Source organism: Oenanthe melanoleuca, chromosome 1 (assembly GCF_029582105.1).
Source record: "Oenanthe melanoleuca isolate GR-GAL-2019-014 chromosome 1, OMel1.0, whole genome shotgun sequence".
In the NCBI taxonomy this organism is placed as follows: domain Eukaryota; kingdom Metazoa; phylum Chordata; class Aves; order Passeriformes; family Muscicapidae; genus Oenanthe; species Oenanthe melanoleuca.
The window spans coordinates 38,772,226-38,797,023 of NC_079333.1; the positions used below are offsets into that span (position 1 = coordinate 38,772,226).

At 37.4% G+C, this 24,798-nt stretch overlaps 1 protein-coding gene across 2 annotated transcripts in view; it reads left to right on the forward strand.

Moving 5' to 3' along the window:
* Positions 1-24,798, forward strand: part of CNTN5 (contactin 5) — a 576,470-nt gene that overhangs the window by 523,089 nt on the left and 28,583 nt on the right. For both annotated transcript variants that reach the window (XM_056493993.1, XM_056494003.1), the window contains exons 16-18: positions 7,683-7,803; positions 20,380-20,538; positions 20,966-21,115. In XM_056493993.1, the coding sequence (XP_056349968.1) occupies positions 7,683-7,803; positions 20,380-20,538; positions 20,966-21,115 (430 nt within the window). The remainder of the gene's footprint in view (positions 1-7,682; positions 7,804-20,379; positions 20,539-20,965; positions 21,116-24,798) is intronic.

Here is a 24,798-nt window from a genome sequence, read left to right on the forward strand (position 1 = left end):
GTGTGGATGTGGCCCTTGGAAATCTGCTTTAAGGGTGGACATGGCAGAGCTGAGTTAATGGTGGGACTCGATGATTTTAGAGGTCTTTTCCAATATGAACAATTCTCTGAACGCTTCTATTTAATTTTATTTTAGACAAGGCAGACAACCAATAATTGTGGAAAATGTGAGCCTCTTAACATTCCTGACCAATTTCTATTAAAAAAATATTGTAATAAGTCATGAAATACGGTCAGATAATTTTTACTGATTTGTTCCATTAAGGTATTTGTACCTTTCCTTGTTTACAAGAAGCATTCTAATGCAAAAAATCTTGGGATAAATAAAAAACATTTCACGACAGTCCATTTTTCCCTCTGTTTACTTGGAGCTGATGGATCATTTAACTGCTTGGCACAGTGTAAATCTGGGCTATAACAGCAGAGTCGATTGTTTGAACAACTGATCAATATCAGTACCTAAGGACGCTTCCATTTAGAGCTCTGCTGCCTATTTTACACTTGCAGCTCTGCAGCCTCTTCCCCCAGCTGCTGTGGCAGTGCTTTCCAAAGCCAGTACTGGCAGTACTTCCCAGTTCTTACACTCCCAATCTTCTGGTTTTATTCTTGAGGCCTTGCACCAGCAAACCTCAATTGTGTTGTTACAGAAAATTGTCATGGGAGGAAGTTTTCACTGTCCTGAAACTCATCTCTACCTCTTGCCCCTTTTCTTTGTCTCTTGTTTGGTAAACCAAGACACAGCAAGCAACACAGTATGTTCACATAAATTCTTCATAAATGTATATACTAAGAATCTTAATAATGAATATTTGTGTAAAAATTGCTCTTAACATATTCCAATCAGCATTAACAAATAGGAAGTTTTAGTAGGTCCCAAAGATAATATAATACTAGGGGGGAGGAAAACCAGCAAAACATAATAATAATTTTTATTTTCACCTACTGCACTGGAGGGAGCCTCTAGAGGTCTTTTCTTCCTTTTTTTCTCATGGTAATAAAATCTCAAATACAGAACATGAATTTAGCAACAGGAGTGTAGTGGGCCTCTTTCCTCAAGCTTACCATTTCAAATCCCATCTCTTTTTTCATTCCTTCCCATTCTTACTGCTTTTCTCATGTTTTCATTTATCCCTTGATTTCACAAAACTGCCCCGGTGCATGACATTCCACCTGACAGCTGATAGTCTTTTAACTTCATTTGTTTTTCTACATTCTTTCAATAAAATTAATCAAACTTATTTACAGCCATTCAAGATGCACTTGAGATGCATTTGAAGCATTTCAAGCTGAATCAAGTTCTCTCTATCCACCCTCAACTCTCCATCACTCTCTGGCATCCACTCAAAGCCATGAGTGCTTACCAAAAGAACTCTTCATAATTCTTGCCTTGTCTAAGCAAACTGTTCATAAATATTGCCACTCAAAGGGTCTGCACTCCCCCTGGGTGATTCTTAAGGATTTACAAACCTAAAGTCATCTTTTTAGTTTCTTATAGACAAGGGAAATGAAAGTTGTGTTTTATCAGGTATGCCAGTCAATCTGCATCAGCCTGGATACTGCTGTATTACCATTCTTATCCTACCACATACCATTAATCACAACAAAACTGATAACAATTATTTCATCTTATTTGTTCCAAATAGCTTATATGATTAAAAGACAGAGTTCAGAATATAATTTTCCATTATCAATATATCAACCAAAAAATCTGCTGCTTCTTAGAAGATTAAATATTTGCAATTTGTAATCATCATAAGCAGTAGACAGAGGTAGCTGCTAAGTTCAAACCTGAGAATTTGCATGAAATGGTACTTAAATTGCCTTAAACACAATATGGACAGAATTTGTCTTGAAGCCAACAATCCATTATAAAGTACATATAAATTTTCAACATTATTTAAAAGAACTATATTGTATTGCTGGTTTTCACTTACTGTTGTTGGTACAAAGATAACACTGCCATAAGGTTATTCTATATAATAATTAGTTTGCTTCAGATAAACTCACATTAAAAAAAACAAACCTCCATTGCCATTCAAATACAGCAAAAATCAACTGCGAAATCATTTTTCAATCTAACCTAACTGAATTTCATTAATAAAGGCTATTTTGCTAAATTAAATAATATCTGAGTCAGGAATTCACCTAACCTATGTGTTATATGCAAAAAAACCCAAATATTTTAAATGGTCATCTATATTGAAATAGCTATCATTAACAATCCAGGTCATTCTTGTTCAGGATCAAATCTCAGTCCTTTTTACTCGACAAGCATTGTTTTATTGTTCTCAGTTTAAACAGAATAGAATCTTTTTAGGCTTTTAGTACTTTCCAAGCACTCTCTTCTCTATAGAAACCACTTTGTAGGGAAGCATTCTCACCTCTCACTGTCAACAGATTTAGATGACAGGCAGCAAACCTTGATAAACCCCTGTAGTCATAGTGAAGAAACTACAACCAAACTACACTTTGGCTTTCATCATAAAAGTTTTCCTGCAGTGGCAGTCAGTGTTTGCCCACTCTTTTCTTCCCTTTGATTTAAGCCTTTGTTGAATCATGATCATTTGTAATATTCTCATTACCCATTTTAGGCACATTCTTCCCAGGCAAAGAGACAGTTTTCACGGCATGTTGTCCAGGCTGTTCCCAGCCTGAGTCCTCTGCACAGTAATAGGCAGTCCCCAAGCCCTTGCAGTGCAGAAGTTGAGAGCTGTGGGTCAACAAGTCATCTCTACCAACTACCCAGTCTTATGAACTCCTTTGGCTTTTTGTCCCTCTTTCCAAGATAAATCGGAGCTACATTCAAAGAACTGCAGTTGGAGTGCAGAAGCGAATGAATGTGGGAAATGAACAGCATTAGAAGATTAAATGAAAGCTGGGTTTGATACAATGAAAAAATAATGGTATTTCATATCTATTTTCCACATACAATTCTGTAGTTTGAGCATATGTGATAAATTATGCAATAATCAACCCAAGTGTAATTCTTTCATGGAAGAGGTAGGAAGAAGGGAACAAAAGACTGACTAGATGTAAAGAAAGTGCTCTAGGGTGTAACTGTGAGCTCCATTTCAAATTCAGGCAGATTAGAAATTGTTCGTGTGCAAAGTCTTCAGAAGAAAAGGTTGGATACACTGAATGGACCACCTTGGTTTAGAGATAAAAACTCAGCAAATGAATGGACAGATTAACAAGAGAGGTTTCCTAGCAACTGGCTCAGGACAATAAATTCACCCTCTCTGGAAGAATAAGTTTCATTCTCTTCATCTGAGGGAAGAAACATATGTAAAAGTTGTTTATTGCAAAGCAACTCACAACTGTTAAGATCTGGTTAGTGAAGCTAGAGTGATGTCTTTGCCCAAATTAAGGTGTAAACGAGACCATGTGTCAAAGTCATTAGTATGGATTTTTATTTAACAGTAAATGTGAGGGAGAGAGGGGGAGAGAGAAAGAAATAGGAAAGAGGGTAGAGGCAGGGAGAGAATGACAGAGAGACAGAAAATATGTCACCACTGCATGTACCTCCCCTGGGGCAGATTATTGTACCCTGGTTGATGTAATCCAGGGATCATGGGACAGTTCAGGAGTCTGATGGTTTATGACACATTGTAAGACTAAGACATCACAGCTGCCTCTCATAACAGTGAAACTGAGTCAATTATGGCCCACCAGAAGGGGTGAATTCCTTTGGGCTGTTTGAACGTCCTGCTACTTCACTGGAAGGGAATTTCCATAGCTAGTCACCGCTGTAAGGACTTTGGCACAATAAAAAGTAGGACCCCAACTTGCAGGATCTGCCTCTTATCAGCCCCTTCCCTAATTTTTTCCAACACCCAGCTCTGGTGATGGTGTGCACACCTTCTGCACCTGGGCAGTTAAATGATTGATTATTTGAGTAATTAACTAGTATCAGTCCAGGCTCCAACACACTTAACAACCTCTTAGGATTTATGAGATAGAAAGAGAAAAAAAAAACACATGCAAGTTCCACTCTGTGGGTATTTGAGATGGCTAAAGAAGTATTAATTCCCCATCAGTAATTTTTCTGAAAATTGTCTCTTCTTTTTGTTTTGTTTTTGTTTCTGCAAATCCTCCAACCTTAGGACAAGGCATATAAAAGACAAATGTATTTATGTCATTGCTGCTGAGCTAAGTATGCATATTATCCTTAGAACCTTTTTGAATTTAGGGAAGTATTTCCACATCAAAAGCAAATGTTAATGCAGAGGTGCCACCAATTTTTGAAAACAAAAAATTTCAAGCAATACCTTACATGTAAAACTAATTAGATACATTGCAGAGGTGACTATGAGCCCACACAACATGCCAGACTGAAGCAGAGAGAGCCATAGCTTGACACATCATTCAGCATTGGAGCTGCCCAGAACTAGATGAATGGGATGCTTGGGAGCATAATATGAATGGTACAATAATTTGTACTCCTGGAGAGAAACATTAGTAATGATAGATAGCATTCTGAGCTCTGTTATTATTTATTTGCTGCTTAGTGAAGATCAACAGTGTACAGCAGTCTGTAGCTGATGCTGACCGTGAAGGCTACTCGTAGCTTTCCTGAAAATCAGTAAAAGCTGGTTGTTTAACCTATCAGGGTTTTTTTTTTGTTTCCTTTTAAGTTTTAGCTTCAGTAAAATACAATCTACATTTCACAGGGTAGAAATTTATACTGAGATTAAGGTACTGATACTTGGTTAAATGGATAATACATGATGCTGAAAACACCAAGGAATATGGATTTTTCAATAAAATGCTACTTTGAAGTAAAGCACTTCTTGCCAACTATTCCCTGTCAAGAAGGAGCATAAAATCAGTGAAATAAAAGGCAGCTTTTAAAAACATACATTTAACAGCATCAAAATTTAGACCTAGACAAAGAAATTTAAATGCCATGAACTTCAGCTTAGAATAAAATTGAAACCACAAGGTTGCTGATACACCAGACTTTCCTAAATCGTGTTATCCCAGGTGAAAGAGACCCTCTTACAATGTTTGCATCCATATCCACTCAGCTTTTGTCTTCCCCCAAGGGGAACTGAGTGTCTCTGCTTTGCTAAAGCATCATGTCTTTTTCCACTGACACAAGTCTAAAAACACAAGAAAATTTCTGACCTTAGATACTTTTCTTAATGGAGTCTCTCCTGCTTTCCCACTTAGTAGGTTTTTTAAAACTGGATTGCAATTGTTCAAGTTGAAGTTGAAATGACAATGACAAGATGCAGGTATTTTCTTAAGACTTAGAAAACCAGAACATCAGTTTAACCTCCCCCAGACCTTTTGGTGGCCTAGAGCCTCTCATTAAGGCTAAACTAATCAACAAATAATTTGTTTTCCAAGACTTGGAAGAGTCTGGAAAATTAATGAAGGCCACTTTATAAATGCCATTGAACAGCAGTAATGAGTATTTTTTTCAGAGTCCCTCGTCAACATATCTCCTACTTATCTAAAGGGAAGCTAAAATGTGTCCTTATTTTCTTGACTATGATCAAGAATCCCATGTCTGAGCATATACCTCTCTGTATTAAACACTGTGAGTTTAATCCACTCACACATGCTCAGGAATGCTGGCTGCACATCCTGTTATGTTGCAATAAAAGTGTTTCATAGAGATCTATTGTACTGCACTGCTCTCCACTTACAGCAATGATTCTTTCAGTTGCTGCTTGTCTGCCCAGTTACACAGGTGTGCAGATGAAATACATATATTTTTCCTAATAAGAATATTAGGATTTACACATTCATGAATCCTCTGGAAGTTGGAGTAACAGTCAAGATTTTTAACAGCTCCTGAGCAATGAAATCATACAATTGCTATCCATTACACTATTCCTCACACTTAACAACAAAATACACATTAGATGTAAATTACCTCAACATGGACTTATTCTGGTCTTATCCTTTTAATAACTAAAGCTTTGTACCAAGATCACTATGATCTTGAGCAATCTGTTTCAATAGCTAGTAAGTGTGACTGTTACACAACTTTAAAAATCTGTATCCTGAATTTGACACCTGGTAGGACTGTGTGCTCTTCTTTTGCATTTCAAGCTATGGAATACTGAGATATTCTTTTCCACTGCTGTGATACCTCATATGCCAGAGCCAGAATATAAGAATTGCATTATGGCCTGACTGGTCTGAGTATCTTCCCTTCAGCAACATCATTATCTAGGCCACTTCAGAAGGCAAAACACTCTCACGGTAATCGCACTCTCAGATCTACAGGATTATTAAGCTATAGATCATGCCCATATTCACTTTGGCCTCAGAGGCAGCCTTGATGTCTCTACCTCTCTTTTTTCTTCTTGCATTTGAATATCCTTTGGTAAAGATTTAGCCTTGATGCTACATGGAATATTATGACAAGTTAGTTCAAAAAATGTAAATGAAGAAAAGATTGACTGAAGAAGTGCGCCAAGATGTGCTGCAGAGGAACTCTTCTGCCTAAAAAGAAAGAACTAAATGAAAGATTGGATGTTGAAATGAATCCTATTTCATCTTGTCATTAATGACCTTGGCATAAAAGAAGGAAGTATGCTAATGAAGATTGTATGGTACAAAATTGGACACCTTACCAATACAGGAGACGATGAAAATAACAGATGGGAACAGACAAGAAATGCAGTCCTATGAAGAACAAGGTCATGCACACGTGAACAACTGGTTATAAAGTGGGAGATCATAACTTGCTAATGAATAGGGATAAAGATCTGAGTGTGTCTACATGAGCACAGAATAAGTATGTGCCAAAAAACAAGCAACTAGGAATCTAGGTGAATTCAGTGACAGATTTCCAATACAGCTAGAGAAGTATCAACACTTACACCCCTAGTAAGATTTTATTTTGGATGCAGGGTACAATTCTATTCACTCAGAATCAAAATTACTCAAATTAGAACCACTGCATGGGATGGAAACATATAGTTCAAGGAAAGACTGTCAGTGTTTGCTTCGTTAGCAATGTAGACCAAATCTGAGAAGGGAAATACCTATACTCAATTAATGTTTCTTGAAGTGAGCTTTGGGGAATTGTAATGACTGTTGGCTAGAATTCTAAAAAATAAAAATTTGAGCTGGTGCTCTCTTTATATCTATATATTTTGCACTTTTCAGATTTAAATACATACTGATTTCATCAGGAAGGATGAGAATCTGATCATATTTTCTCAACTATATTTAGTGTTAACTTCCTCTATATGAATAAAAATCAATCAATACTATCTTTCAAGTGATCTTAATTTTAGTAGAGTAGCAAGACATATTTCAAATGTCACTGCATTGCAGTAAAGAGGGAGAGGAAGAAAGTTCTTAATTTCTAAGAGGACTTTTTTTAATACCACGGATAGCATCCGAAATATTTCTGTTCATCTCCTTAATGAATTTCTTTGTGCTAGTTGGAATAACTCTCTTTGAACATGCAAATATGAGCAATGTGCTTTAAGCAAAGTCAAAGTTATTAAAAACCTGAAATGCTCTTCTTTAATCCCTATTAATAATTGTACAAATGCACTGTTCTGATAATCCTCACAAGAGGATATTAGGGCACACACAATTTGCAAGAGGAAAGTTGCATTCAAGGGTTGCTCAAACTGTACAGAAAACACCCTTGTGAGCTACCTTGAGCACAGATCTCCTGAGTTTTAAACTGGCGCTTCATCCCTGTTTCAGCAAGCGTCCTCTGCAGATTTAATGATCAGGAACATCCTCCTGGTGCACGCTGGCAGATACGGCTGCAGGGTCCAGACCGCGGCGGACGCCGTGTCCGACGAGACGGAGCTGCTTGTCAGGGGTGAGTACGCCTGTGGTTCCCCCCTGAAAGCACAGTCACCACACACAGCTGGGCCAGGGGCTTCTCGGTGGGTGAGCTGCAGGGATGTCTCTGCCATGCAGTGGTAAACCCTCAGATTTTATGTTATTGGAGCCACTCGTGATTAACCTGCCATTTGAAAGCAGTTTCGCCATAAGCTGAGCTGCAGACACTGCAAAGAGAAGCAAAAGACAGTAGGTTAATAGACAGTTTTAAGAGAGGTAACAGCATGAAAAGTTTATCAGATTAGCCAAAATGCAGACAATTATCCTTCACAGACCTGTGCAAGGTAGGTATAATGAGTTTTTTGATATTTTACATGATGCTTTGTATTTCATCTTATGGTCAAGCCTTCTTTCAGCTTTAGCAGTTTAGGAGCATTCATTCATTTCCTAAGAAGGGTACCTATGTAGCCTTTTGTAAAATTATAAATATGAACAATGAAACAGGAGCTCTATAATATTACAAGAATTCGAGTTTTTTCACACATGGAATTGTTAACACCAGTTGTTTACTGCATCCTTATGCCCAATCTATAATGTGTGAAATTGTTTCACCTGTCATTGAACATTCCTGATTACACACAAGAGCACTGGGTCCCTTTCCTGGAGGATCCCAGATCATACTGAGGATGCCAGCTAGTTTACAGTAGAGGATTTACATTTCACTTATTGGCATAATGACTGGTGGATCCTGCAACACCAAAAGAGATGGATCCCTGCTAGGTAGCACAGCTGGATAGCTTTACTGTGGATGACACATTTCTGAAATAATAAATCAAGTTAGGTATTTAATTAATATTTGAAAAAGTCAAGATAAAAAAAAAATCTAAATTATTTGGGTATTATAATCTTTCAAAAATATTTATTTTGCCACATTTCACAATGTCTTTAGACTTCATGTGTTCCTATCCACAACTTTTAGGGTAAATATATGTTTTAAATGATAAAGAATGTTTCTGGCTGACTGCCGGGCTCTTCACATTTTCATGAAAGTAATAATTAAATATTTCCATAAAGACACTTTGAAGACTGTCAGATTTCTATGAGCTATGGTACAATTGGGATGGTTGTACTCAGTTGACTCACCATGTAATACCATTTTAGCTACCTTATGGAATCTGGTTCATCCTTCTGGGTTATGCAAGACCCTTTGTGTTACCTCTGTCTCAGACAAGAGCTGGAGGCTCTATGGATAGGCAAGGCAATCTCAACTTTGAATTGAACTTTTGTGACAAAAAGGTCTTAGTTATTATCTAGGATAGACTGATTACAAAATTATTTTTAAAAATACTGGTTATACAAATTAGTTTATTGAATTTCCTATAGAAATTAAATTCTCTGAAGAAGATGTCTGAGGTTAAATTTTTAAAAAGGCATTGTAAGAAGTACCAGGATGAATTTATGTGACTATGAAGTAAAAGCTATGTAGTGGAATTTGAATTAAAATATACTTCACTTACAATTTTTCTCCTTTTCTTGTTTCTACAATTGGATAATTTTAGGATAGAGGAAGAAATTTTGTTTTGTGTTGCAGAAAATGTTTAAAGCACCTTCAGTGTAGAATTGCAAATTACTTCCTTACAGATATCAACAGCGCAAAAATCAAAAATATTTATGAGAATCTAATTTATCTCTCCTTATGCTTTTACAGGAACTTCATTTTCATTTCAGTATCTCTAATTTTTTTTCTCCCCTGTCTTAGCCTGAGAGTGCACTCAGTGGTGTGAAATTTGACACTGATGATCCCAAACCAGGACCTTTCAAACTTCTTTATGTTTAGCTTACAGTGATACTGGACATTGCTTAGGAGAAGATACCAGCAGAAACAGATGTTTCAGTAAATATTTCAGTTAACTCTGAAGAATTCCACCTGACAAAGGAAGTCATCCTCTATGAAGAAAACTCATGCAGTAAAGTTTGTAATCCAAAGACATATTATTCTTTATTTCCAGTACAGTTTACAGTTATAATAATTGCATTTTATGGATATTACAGAACATCCTTTTTTTAAAATGTTACAGATCTTAGACAAACTGAGTAGAGAAGCTTTGTTATGAACTCTCATATGTATTGATATAAGCCAATCTACAGCACAGCCTTGCTCTGACCTTCTTTTCTCTCCTTTTTCCTCTGCAGAAAATGCCAGTGATAATACTGATAATATCATACCAGCATATAACTCCATTTTAATCATTACTTTTATTGTAGGGATCATATGGTATTTTAATAAATCATTATAATTTTTTCTTGAGAAATTGTTCTTCTTACAATGTTTCTACATGAAATAAGTTGGAAATAGAGAATAAATTAAATTAAAATAATCTCATTCCCCCTCCTTTAGATATTCATGAATATCAGAATTACTGCCACTAGCAAATTGATTAAATTTAAACTGAAGTATGCATTCAACTGGTTCACTATTTTTAAGTCAAAGGACTTTTTGTCAAAACTTAATTACAAGAGACTTGGAAAAGTACTATACCTCACTGCAGCCTCCTCAGATGGAGGAAGCAGAAACAAATTTTGCAGAATTCTGTTGCTTGAAATGAGCATCCTGATCATTAAGAGACAGACATTCACCATTGTATTTTCAAGGAAATGCAATGTCTCAGTATCATTTATTGTGGGGAAAACATAGAGTATCCTTAAGCAATATTTATCTCTTTTGAAACCATTTTTACTGCTTGCTCTACTGGAAGGTCCCTTGAATATTTGCCAGAGAGTGTTACTGGTTTTGCTCTTGTTCTTCTTTGCTCTGCATTATTCAATTAAAGTTAAATTCTAAAACCATAACCAATGAAAGACAACAAAAAGAGCAGTGAATGTACAGTGCTAAGTAAATCTCTTTTTTTTTTTTAGTCTAATAAGAAGGTAATTAATGGTAAAAGATTCCTGAATTTACTACAAATATACATGTGTGTGTGTGTGTGTGTGTGAGCATGTATGTGTGAAAAACAAAATAATGACAGCAGCAAGTTTCTATTCTGCAACTTTCTATAGTGTGTTACACATTTTTAAACTCAAATTTTAAATTTTCCAATTCACTACCCCAGTCTTGAATTTAGATAATTTGCAGAGAAAATATATCTAATATTTTTTTTCAATAATGATTGTGACCTAGAGAATCTCTTTCAGGAACATTTCAAAAGTATATATAAAAACATATTCTATGTCAGGTTTCAACAAAATCAGGATTCAAGTCCCATGAGCACTAACTACTCAAACCCCCCCTTCCAAATACTTCTCTAAATGCTTTAAAAATCTGATTAAACTATGTATATTAAAGTAAGAAGAACTTTTTAGTGGTTCCTAACATTTGTTTTTGTAATGCTGCCAGTAATGTGGGTTTTGTTAGGAAGAGATGTTCTGCCAGTGGCTGGACCTGTCAGGCAGTATATTAGCTTTCCAAATTAAATGTCTTGCCTTTTATTCCTGGAGTGGGTTGTGAGTGAGAAGTATTTTGGTAGTCTCATGCTGGTCAACAGTGACCTTCAAGGGTGGGCTGTCCTGACAAACCTGGCATCATCTGTTTATATTCAGGTAAACTACTAGTTTGCAAAAGTATTTCCCCTCCAAAATGCAGCTCTATGAAATTCCCTGCAATCCATCATCACAGGTTGTTTTTATAACTAGGTGCCTAAAAAAAAAAAAAAGTCATGATCTTTTATTCATTGGAGATCCACCATCCCTCTAGATACACACATTGATTCTGTGGAGGTCCCCAGAGAGCCCTTTACTCCCTGAATATGGGGAAGATGAGAGAAGATTCAGATCAAAGGCCAGAACTGTTTAAGGCAGAAGAGGCAATGTCAATCACTTTCAACTTAGCTCAGCAGTGCTCATTCATGAGGTAGGATGACTCTTTAACTGTCTCAGACCTCGACTCAAAATTACACTTTCTCCTTAAAAGCCACCTGCAGATGGCTGTTAGGTGGGATCAGGAGATGTGCAAGCCTCTTTCTAAGGCAGGGGAGCCAGGAGCACAGAAATCAAGCAAATGAGTACCTTGATGTGTAGGGCAAAGTGTAGGGCATCTCCAGTAACCCAAATATTTTTTTTCTTGCTTTGAATTGACTCCTGTTCTAGAAATGAACAGAGGTTCCCTCAGGTGAACCTCTGTCAATGGCTTAAGCCAATACACTGAACAGTTTATTGGAAAGGGAAAAGCTAAATAGCTTTATAACAGCTAAATAACAGGCATGCCACCCTCTGAGTCAGGCTACCCTCCACTGGGGCAATGATGGAAATAGTGGTGAATTCCCTGCAATATTTTCTGGAAGACAGTCATCAGAGCCCATAACAGCTGAAGTTATATAGACTGGCATATCTCAAGGACATCTAGAAGAGAAAAGAGATTTTCATAGAAGCTGGTAACTATTCTGGCACCAGGTCTGCACAAATGTGGCACCTCAAGTGCAATCCCATGACAGAAATTATGTATGTCTGATGACCAAAGAAATAGTTTTAGTGGAGTGAATGAATACAACAAAAATCACCATCATGGACTTACACTCCTGACACCCAGGTCATTACCTGATTTCATTTCATTTATGTCTTCTGTTGTTTGCTCACCCAAGGAAATGCAGAGTACCTGTTTGCCATACAAACAAGAATGTTTACAGGATAATATAGATACTCACTAAACAGTCAACAGTTTTTTCCCTCAGCACATGAAGTCAAGAGCCATTTAAGAGGTAGAAGTGATTTTTGACTTTTATGAATGTCAATCCTGTCCTTGACATCAGTCCAAGAACAGTTTTCCCAAGTCATGTGCATTTTCTGGCTACCAGCCTTTATTTATCCACCCAGATCTTCAACTTGCAGAGAATATTAAGTAGCAGAGGAGCAGAAGAGCAGAATTCTACAGCTTGGCTGGTTTTCCACTTAACACTGGCACACCAGTAGTTGAGTTGTGTCTGTACTGATTTTTCACAAAGAAGTGATTACCTAAGCAGAAGGCTCTAATACAGGATAAATATGCATGTCGTGTTCTGACACTAATGGTATGATCACAAACATGGGTACCAAACACCCAAGCACCAGCCAGGAGACCTGCCTCTCACAGATGTCTCAGGTGAGCTTGTAGCCAGCAATGTGCCAGCTTTTCTTGAGACAATGCCTGCTTGGTGAATTAATTTGTGTTTTAAAGCATGACTTCCAGACAGGGCTTATTAGATTCTTATTCTCCATTATGCTTTTGAAATCTGAAGCAATCTGTGCTTTCATGTTTTCACTACAAAGGATGTCTAAATGATCCCATGCTTTAAATATGTTTTGCTGAAAAGGTGTTTAGAACAAGAAACACTTTTATCATAAAGAGGTTGACAGCATTAAAGGGCTGACCCTTACTACTATGCATTGGTCCAGTAAGCTACAGTATTTTGTTTACAGTTTGTGTTTATTTAACTCTATTATACAGTGACTGGGAGGTTTTGAAGAACATCATCAGAAGTCATAGATAAGAGCAAGAAGCTAAATTTTGCATTTACTTTAGCAAAAAGTATCTCTTTTCTCTTAAAACACACAATTTCTAATGAACTCATTTGAAGCACTGCTTTGCCATAAACTGCAAGGAAAAAAAGCTACCAAAGGACATTTATCATACATTCCTTGCTCATTCTTCTGCAAGTTTGGAGGGTTGGCTGGAGAAAAGCATCTGTAGTTCAGCAAAGAAAAACAGGGGAATTTGGGAGCACCATACAAGAGCCTAACTTGCTTTCACAGAAGTTATCTTGAAGCTTCCTAGAGTCAATTACAGGGGGAGATCCCTTTTATGTACACTGAGATGAGTAGTAGTCCTGGTTCAGCAGCAGTTTCCAAGAATAACAGAGTTTCTTGCAGATTACAGGATCAGTGCTAAACCTGCTGTAATTCTTATCTCATATGGATGGGGACAGTGCTTCAAACATTTAGAATAGAGTGATTATTGTTATATGAAACTGGTAGAGACAATAGTGACACCACAGACACCAGAGTAGTTATTTTTCACAGTTATCCATTTCATGCATGACATTCCTCTTTAGAAGCATCATGACTGAGTTAGAAGTACAATGTGAAGCAAAAAGATTGGTCTACATCCATGAAAGCTTCAGTGCCTAGTCAATGCTACCAAGTTTCCAGGATGTTAATGCTTATTTAATAAATTTTTTGTCATAGCAAATTACTGGTTTTGGAAACATTAAGTTTTCAAGTTAATTCCATCAACTTTTACTTGTAAATTAGTCTTGCAAAGCTGTTTACAATTCATTATAACCAAAAGAGTAAGTTTGTATTGGTTTCAAGCTACTCAGACAGATGCTGGATGCTGCATTATGCACTGCCAGTCTATGGAGCAGCGAGGTCAGCCCCAGACTTTCTTTCTTTAAAATTTCTCCACCTACTTGCAAAGGAGCAAAAGCTACCACTCCCAAAATTACTTACTCAATGTTTGAATTTCTGCAGTGCAAACAGTGTAAACATAGTGAGGGTTGACAGTACAAGGCAACTAAGCCTGGAGAGTGTAGCTAAGATTACCATTAGGTCTCTGCCAGGAAAGTGCAGCAATGCAGCAGCCAGGCAAGTTTGCTCGAGTTTTGAATTTGAGGTGCTAACTAATGATATGTGCTTTTTCTAAAGCAGAAAATTTGACCAGTACAAATATTAGTATAAAAGAAAAACCAAAAAAAGCAAACCCATGGCAGGAAGCTTCTTTGCTTCCTTGAAGCTGGGAAGAAAATCAGCTTCCTCCTACAATATAAAGCACGTATTTTAAGAGTGTGCCCTGAGAGCTAACCAAATGCACTGTCCATGCCTACTGTAAGTTACATGAGCATTGAGATCAAAGATCTACCTGCAAGCTGTGAGATGTAGAAATGAAGCAGAGCACAATCTGGTAGTGTGAAGGGATGAAAGTCTTTGTGACTGCAGCCTGTGGTTTGAGTACACATTTTGTGGTCTAAAAATAAAATAAAAAGGTTAAAGCTATTCATCTTACAGACTAGCAAAACTAGCAATCTAAGCAACAAATCCACTCCTATGCTTTATTTTTTGAGAAGTGATGTTTCCTCTGAACTCCGGTGACCTGAAACTAATATAACACAGGAACTGCTGGTTAGGATGACCACCCTGCTCCTCTCTGTTATGATATTGCCAATAAAACTTAAAGACAAGTACTTGGGCTTAAAGGCCTTCAAACACATTATTAAATGGAACGTAAACAAGGTCAGCAGATTCCTGCTGGTCCTTGAAATTACATTTGAGCTGTAGCAAAGGCCAGCAAGATGCCCTGAGCACAGGCTCCATTATTTGGACTCACAGAATGTCCATAATACAGAGCTGCTCCCTGAGGCCAGTGGGTACAGCAGAGTTCCAACACACACTTACATTCCCAGTCCCCCTCCCTCAGGATGGGCATGGCAAATCACCTGTAAGGGTTTGCCCCAGCCCACAGTAATCCATTAATTGTGTCAAAGCACTGGTTGGAAGTCTTAATTTCACAGAGTTTGTGGCATTGTAATAGGGTCTCTCTGCCAGCATAAGAGCAGGTAGTATCAGGGCTAGAGTCCAGGTCTGTACTTTGGCCCTGTCCTGTGTGTCATCTGACACATTTATAACCTTGGAAGATAGTATATTACTGTAGATGAATCAGCCCTTTAGTCACAGACTTCACCAAAACATTTTCAGCAATATGATCTTGTAATAGGATCTTTTTTCTTTTTTTTTAATAAGTATTTTTAACTATATGAAAGGAAAATATATTCATATCTTTAAAAAGCCTTTTTTTCAAGAGTTTAAAAATTATCCTTTTTTCTAAGAATCTTTTTTACAAGCATGGACTTATAGGTGTGAATTTACATCATTAAAAAGTGTCTAGAAACAAATACTAAATTCAAGCTCAGATGTGATGATGTTTATTAACTCAGTGCCTAAAAGAGGCATATGTAGTCCTGGGAGTGCTGGTGCCCACAGAAGGGCTGCAGAGAGTGAAGGAAACAGCATGGACCAGTCAGGACAACTGGCTAAGGATGCCCTGCAGCACTAAATGTAGTCAGCAGGCCATGCCCAAGAAAGACACACTTCCAAAGCCCAGTCTCTTACTCTGTTTGGGACCTGCTAGCAATGTGATGACCATGATCAATTCCTAGGCTACTAGTGCTTTCACACCTTAGATGAACTAAACATTTGTGTCAATGACTATCCCTACACAAATATCCAGCTCAGAGGTTCTGGACTGCAGTCTGGAATCTGAGCTCACAAAAACCAGCAGCTCTCAAGGTTTCCTCATCCAAATTCACTATTTTTATGTTTGCACAAGGCAGAAAAGTCATCAGGGCAAAGAGGTACAACATGACATAGGTACCACTAAAGGACTTCTCAGGCAGGACACCAGGGATTTGTCTTTACCCTCATCCCTGAAATGAGTTGAGACTATTCAGGCTGAAATAGTCAATCGGTGTCTTCTCTTTCTCACCTTCCAATCCTAAGGCTAACCTCCCTGTCTATCCTGACACTGGCTGGATTATAACCTCTCCATCTGCCCACAGCCCTTATATACCTTACAGAAACCCCCCATGGAGGGACTGGCACTATGGCTGTACCCACTAAAACCAGAGTGCACCTAACATCTACTATACATCCAAATCTCTCTCCATCATCTCCCTTACACATCATCTGTCATAGCTGGGTACAGCAAAAGGGATTTATGCTGCAACAGTCAAGCTCCTGTTTAATGCAGAAGTTTTATGTGTCTTTCCCACTATTCTGTAGTTACTGCCTCTTCCTTATCCTCTTTTTCTCAAACTCTCATCTTCTTGATGACAAGCCAGTGCACCTTGTCATTCAAAAAGCAAAAATCTTCAGGCCAAGAAATCTGTGTTTGTGGACTGCTGCATATCAGGTTTCTTAGCTGTTTGGTAAAAGTAAAAATTCTCCTGGTCAGGCAGCAGTGAAGTAAATCAGTGCACATTCTGGGATTCACAGGAAAGGGCACTGCCTCACTGAATGACTACAACTGTTATTGGTAATTGTTTTTCAAGAACTCTCACATTAACGTTGTATCGTGGCAAGCAATCTAACAACCTCTCAGGATGATCATTCCAACAATAAAAAGATACATAAAACAAATTTGCCAAAATGCAGTCATGCATGTCCTGAAATGAAGTATCAATCTACGGAATTGCTCTGAAAGGAGATAACTGGCTAATATCCTTGACAGTGGGCTCCCAGTGCTCCTAGAGCTGTGTAAGAGCCTATCAGAGCCCCAAATGTCTTCTTCAGGAAGGTCAACTGCACTATAGTGCATTTATGACCAGTCATTTTCTGTCTAGTTTCCAGATAAGCATTTGAACAGACCATGCATTTTTTTTCCCCTCAATTGGCTATTCTCAGCTAAAAAATTGTTTTAGAGATTCTGAGCAATAACACAGCCCTTGGGAGAAAAGCCTTTCTGCATTAGCCATCTGACTGACACCATGAATGATTACATCCGAGCATTAAATTTAATGAGATTTCTGCAAAAATGAGTGACATCTGCATAGCACTCATGTCCTGGCTAGCTGTCATACATTTGTCATCACTGAGGCCTTTGTCCTTTATTAATCCACTTTCAAGAATGCCTGCTGTTGGAAATTGAAATGCTTTTTAGCAGTCACCCTGCAGACTGTGTAAGAGCACACGTCTCCGAAAGCATAATGACACATTGTCATGCCTAGGAATGCATTTAAAACACTTGAAAAACATGAGAGAACTCTAACAACAAAATATATTGAGAATTTAGCAGGGGATGTCTGCATAAATATCATTTTACATCCTTTAATAAAAGCAGGGTGCATATTCTTTTGTTATAATATACTGGCTAGAAACTCTTAAACAATATTCAGGGTGCATGGAAGAAATATTGTTATAAAGGAAATGTACTAAAATATTTCCCTTTAATTTTGTTTGTGCTTGGGACCATTATACAATTCTGGGCCTAGGGCTCCAACCCAGTGAAAGGATATGATTGTATCAAAATCCCAGCTTTCCTCTAAACTTTCCCTCATGGCTACAAATAAAAATTTCACTAATATTTTCCTACATCAACTGATAGCCTGAAACAGTAGAGGATGGAGATTGAAGAATCACCCTATTTTATTAAATTAGCCCCAGGACTCTCTCTTCTTAGACAAAGATCTGACCTGGTGCTTCCCAGCAAAGAGCAGCAAACACTTGGCAGGAGTGCAGAGAACACATCTTTCTGCCATGTTTTCTCCAAGGAAGAAAATCAAGACATTTCCACTGCAAATGAAATGGGACTCTGGAAGGCCAAGAGCTGCAAGGTGTCCAGTGCACCATCTTATTCCAGTCATTGTTTGTGGCTCAATCAAAGGCACTGACAGCAGCAAGGCCAAGCCTGGAGAGCAGGCAGAGCAAGGAAGAGGAAACATTCCCAGCAGTGAAAATGTTCATGGAAGTGGAAAACATTGTTCCTTGTTCTTCCTATGGCCCAGAGCCATACCCTGAGCTCCTGTGAAGGCTGCAGTGTGTTGTGAAGATAATATTCTTCCACTCTACATTCACAGTACTAATTTACTGAACTGAATCTCCTGAATTTCAAACATTTATTTCTCTTTCCTGTTGCTATTATTTCTAAATGCCATATATTTCCACCATTTTATTGTCAATTAGTTGCTTGTAGATCATTGCCAAGCAAATAGAGGCAAGTGGCTAACACAGTTTATGCTCTCATTTATAGGATTCAATGTTTCTGTTACTCTGAAGATATAGAGTCCAACTATTCCAAAATTCTGATCCTACTGCTGTCACAGTTCATGTGATCATATTTTAGTTGAAGGCATATCAGAAAAAACATAAAGCTGTTTGCAGCTGCTAATGACAAAATATCTTAGTACATACAAATACTTCGATTAATGGGGGTTTTTAGACTTTGATGTTCAGATAAATTTGTCTCTACTCTTGGACTAAGAAACTCAGTCAGTAAAAGATTTGACTGCGTGAAATAGCACTAAAATATAAAAATGCTGAACTCTGTAGTGCAGAAATACTGTCTGCAACTTCCTCATCAATGGGAGGGACCAGATTCCTGTGTTTGCCACCTTCATCTGCAGGTACTGAGCTCTGACATTTCAGCAAGTGGGACCATACCACTCACCAGACCTCAGAGGAATGGAGGTTTTTAAAGGTCCTACTCTGCTACAGCTCATGATATGTTCAAACAGCACTGGGCTCCCTCGAAAGTCTAGCAGCAATGGCTTTCTATTAATGAAGATTTATTTCCTTCCTGCAGTTCCATTTTGGGAGAAACAGTCCATTAGTGCATTTCTGATTTCATAGTCCTCCATCTGTGTAGGAGCAGAAGCAAAACATCAGCCTTCAATACCAAGAAGATGGAAAACAATTAGAAGGGCCTTGGATGCCAAAAATTATCTATTTTTCATTAAAAAATCACAGATATTAATAATATGAATATTTTATGGAAGTATCGAGTTCGATCCTCCAAGACTTAAAAAAAGCCTCCAGGGCTTTTAAGTACAAGAAACCACAAGAAAGGGGTTCACTTTGCATTTACACATGACAGAGTCACATATTTTCCCCAAAACATCTGGTTAAAAACAACTATGGAGAAGGATCCTGAACCAGGACAAACTTGCCTTCAATTTAGCTCAGCAAGTGTAAGTGAACAATATTTTCAAACACCAGTCATATCAATCATCAAGAAGAATTAAATCAGAAAATTATGGATGGGAGAGGGATGATACAGCCACATCTTTCTTTGCAAAGTCATGTTTGTTACCAGAGACCTCACTTATTGCAGCATTCACATGGCCTATACAAATGGTGATTAGCATATTCTCATTTAGAGCAGCTAAATGGAAAAAAAAATCCTTTACTTTTCAGACTAGGAAGTTTTAGTGTGATTTTTGTTGAGTTTTAAATGCCCTTAAGTAATTTTCAGCCTTGAAAATATTTGAGTATGAATTTTTATTTTCATTTTAGTGGTTTTCAATCAAACATTTAATGAACTTCCAGCAGGGATCCAGGTGGCTTTCCTGAGTGAGTGAATTTGAGAAAAAAGATGAGTGATGTACCCTTGATTCACAAATTTATAGGTATTAGTAATATTATTGTTCTTCATGAAGAACATCTTCCTGTGATTCATTTTTCTTCCTATTTGTCTTTCCCGCTGACAAGTCTCACACAAGGAGGTGATTGTGGCTGTTCAGTCCAGCCTGGATACTACTTAAAGTTCCTCTTTTTTCCTCTAATTTTAGGTTCAGACCATTTATAATGGAGTTTTGGGGGTGTTTTTAAATCTGTTTCTATTTTTAGTTCTTCTGCTGCCCCTCTGACAAGTTAATTGATGTTCACTCACGCAGCATCTAAAGAGCAGCAACAATCAGAGTTTACCATCAGCAGCTGTGGAAATGAGGTATCCCTGTGATGTAGCACTGTGTGTCTTGGCTCTCATATTTCATGGATATTGAACACCACTGGGTCCCTACAGAATGCATCTCCTGTATTAATGCTACACATCCACGATGGTGGTGTAGTCTGTTTGATTATTCCACTTTATTTCTAGGTCCTCCTGGTCCCCCAGGGGTTGTAATAGTGGAGGAAATTACAGACACAACAGCAACACTCTCCTGGAGTCCTGGGGCAGACAATCACAGCCCTATCTCCCTCTACAACCTGCAAGCACGCAGTCCATTTTCTCTTGGCTGGCAGACCGTAAAAACAGGTGAGAAAAATTTTCAAACAGCACAAGTAGACTGTTCAAAACTCCTGATCATAAGAGTAATAATCACTGGCAACTACAGGAACAGAAACTCATAAGGAAACAATAACAAATTAAAATCACTGATTTTTTTTCTTTTTTTTTTTTATTCCTTTTGTGTTACTTAGCAACAGCTCTGAAAGGACAGCACAAAGACACCTGCCACGATGAATCTGTGAATAAGCAGAAAGCTCTCCCCTAAATCCTTCAATCTGTGTCTTTTCAGGAATACTACAGTGCCAAAAATCTAGCTGCGATTTCTGACATATTAGATCCTTGATGTCAATCATTTCTAATGACCTTGCTGTACCACAAATTCTGCTTTCTATTGAGATACTGCATGCCAGCTTCAGATTTCTGAGTGACTTATATGTTTCTTTGCTGTCTGCAGTTCCAGATCTGATAAGTGGTGACATGGAGTCTGCTATGGCTGTGGAGCTGAACCCTTGGGTGGAGTATGAGTTCAGAGTAGTAGCAACCAACAAAATTGGGACTGGAGACCCAAGTGCACCATCACGAGTGATCAGAACCAATGAAGCAGGTAAGGAAAGGTTGTAAAGGTGGTTTTTACAGCACTATCAGAAACAAAAACTGCTTTAATATAATATTTAACTTAATCTCTTTTCACTGGTACACATCTTTGTGTCCAGCAATCACTGCTCTATGGTGGTATTCTTTGTAGTGGGGAGCCAGTTTGTTTTAATTACAGGAATATTGTTTAACTTACAAAATTTCAAAGTAAGTTATTCCCTTAAATATTATTCCCCCTGAAACTAGATTTCATCCAGCTGTCATTTTTTTAGGATCCTCCTTCTTCTTGCCCAATGTTTAACAAACTAAACCTCAATTTGCGAAAACATATTCTCATAACTCAAGGGAAACTCTTCTTAATGCATATTCATTTTCAATATTCTTTGCAACTTTACCTCTGTACAAATGAATTGATAAATCATAATATTGATCAGCAAAATCAAAACTGTGGGAAAGACAAAGCATAGAGTACGTGATGAATTTTGATCTGGTGCTTGGTATTCATTTCTGGGTAACAATCCACCATTATTGCCATCAGAAAGAAGAGAGTCTTGAACCCAAGAAACAATCTAGAATCTGCACTGAGTTGTTAAATTGGAATAATAGAACAATGGATTCTGCTTAAAATGAAAAACCAAATAAATTAAAAAAAAAAAAATTGTTACACATATCATTCTTTAAAAAATGGCATACTACACATAGTATGTATAGCTCTCTTGAAATGTCAGAGCCTTCATGATCAGCTTCATTCAGGCAGCCAGTTTTTCCTGAACTTCAGATATTCCTGAAATTTAGTCTGTAGCCTCTGTATTCTAAAATGCCTTTCACTGACTTTAGGAATTATCACCCTTGGTATAGTTCTCTGATTGCAAAGAGACAAGAAACCCATAATAGTTTTCATTGGCTTACCACAGTTTTCATATGGATTCTCAAATTAGCACATCATTGCCTATCTTAGTGAACCCATTGATCCATTATTTTTCACAGTCTCTCTATTACTAATATTTTTTATCTGAAAGCTTCAAGTGATATTGTCTATTAGCACAACTCTCAGTTCTAATATCATAGTTGTCAATTCTTAAAGAACATTTATGTGATAGATCACATTTCAGAAAGAACATGGCATGAACCTTTCTACTCATGACCCAGACAGGATAACCTGGCTATTTGCACTGATGGTAGATGTGGCCCAAAAGTGCAAACAGGCAGGTGGCTCCTGCACTGGTTGGAAATCCAGAAATATTCATCTCCCAGCTGAGAAAGTGATTGTGACTCGTGTTCAGATAAGAGCTGAGACCCATCAGGCTGAGTGGTAGCAGTGTAGACAATCCACAGAGGCAGCAAATGTGTGATTCTAGTTCCATTATTTTACACTTAAATGGAAATCTGCATCTGTGGTTTAATGGCACAAGAAAATTTGACTGGAGACTAAAGTCTTCTTTTATCCCCATACCTCAATTATTTTATCACTCCTTATCCAAGATAGTAACAACACCTTATATTAGTCCTTTATCTAAAAATACCTATGAAAATAATAATTCAGATGGTATAAGGAAACCAACAGAATAATAAACAAATTTTGACATGCTTTAATTTTTTAATTAAACTCTAATCTTGTTACTTAGCTCATATTCAGTTAACATGATTGCTTTTCATTGCTACTTCCACTGGAACAGATAATACTGCAATTTTCTGGCACATCTAACTTACAGCCAGCTGCTGAATTCCTGTCAGTTCTGGCCTTGATGCATATTTTACAGGTCCACAAGTTGCAAAGAGCCAATAACATGAATTTGAACATGTCTGGCATTCCACTAAGACAGTCGGGGCATTTGAAGCCTGGGGGCAAAGCATCAATTACATTATCTATTCATGGGGAAACATGCAGAGAGAGAAATTGAGTAGAATCAAAGTTTAACCTGTTAATCATGCATGCAAACTTGATTTTATGAGGTAACAATGTAATGCACTCTGTTAGTGGCAGCCTGTACACTGGCTTTATATTTAATAAGCCCTTTCATTCCATTAAGTTGCCCTTATTCTCAGTTAGAATTCCTTCACAGCATAACAAGAAATGTCTCTGTCACTGGAAAAGGGTCGACCATTTTGGACCAGCTTTATATTCAGGGGTTTCTGTTGTTGGGGTTACTGCTTTGTTTGCAATTTGTATGAACGAAGTTCCAGCTTTTCCCATTATCAAAACTATTTTTATACTAGAAAAAAAAATTGTGACCTGCTGTATCTGGGGCATTTGCAGATGAAAGCATGGTCTACTAAAGCCTTTGTAGAAAATGTGCTTTTTCCATGAAGAAAAACAAAAGGAGAAAGCAGGTTGTAATCACTGACTGTAGGTTATTTAGACTTGGGATTGCAGGCTCAAACTAATATTGACAAGGAATCTGTGTGTGGCACAGAAGATGGAGCAGAAAAGTATCTGCATTTGTCCCATAGCACAGCATTCAGGATTTCAGCCCTATAGGTGGTGATTTGGAGACTATTCAGGCAGAGTCCTGCAGTCACATATGACCCTCATGTCAGTGAATAGAACTGAATTCAGTCTCATAATTAATTACATATATTAGTAACACACAGGAAATTAGAACAACAGTTAAGATGCTGAGATCAGTAGGGATATCCTTGTTTTCCAGTAGTTTAATGTGCTCCCACTTTTGAGATGCTGGCATGTTGTACATTTCATTCCTGATGTGCCTTGTTATTCTGGGAGGGTGACAACTTGAGGGCTGGTCTTCCACAGAGTGAAAGCATTTTCACTTAACACCCTCCTGTTTCCCAGATAGGTGCTGCAGGACATATATAGAGATACACACAAGTACATACATGCATATAGAGGGAGAAAGGAAAGCAACTGAGAAGAAAAAACTGAATGTGTTATTATGACTTTGGTCTCACATTAAAAAAATTCTGCCAAGCTCTCCCCTGCCCATATTTTTTCTACAACTAAAAAGTGTTGCTTTTCAAACTACATCTGTGTCTTAAATTATAAAAAAGGTTTAAAATAAATAAGTAACAGTAACTGTATCTTGAGCAAAGGTACAAGTAATTTCTTAAGGACTAAAGCCAAGCTTATTATTTTATCTCCAAAAAAAGTGTAGCAATATACATATTTTCCTTCATTTTTCTCTATTTGACAAAAGTTTCAGAATTTATGTAAAAAGTATCCATGTAGAAAATATCTTTAAAAATGTGGTATTCGAGCAGAGTGAGAAAGACCTTGTGAACTAAGTATGGAATCGGGATTTGGGAAATCTGGACACATTTGGTTATGAGAAAACTATAATTTTGAGCTGCTCATCTCAGCATCTCTTAGTCTAAAAGCAGGAGTTTAGTAAGACTCTTGCTTCTCTTTGTTTTCCTTTTAGCTCATCTATTTCCCATTAAAGCATTGGGACCAAATCTAGATACAGGTTTCTACTGTAATAAGGCAATCAATTATATTCAATTGCAATTAATTATAATTTTGGCTGCTAAATACTTTTGTTCTGCCCAAAAATTAAGATGGACTTCAAAATTAAGAATCAGTGTTTTTTCTTGGTAATGAACAAAACACATTGAAATAAGCCACTAGACAGTTCCTTCTGGGGGAAAAAAACAAAAAAAAAAAAAAAAACAAAAAAACAAAAAAAAAAATACAAAAGAGAGACACTTTTAAATTATTAATTATTCATTCAACAA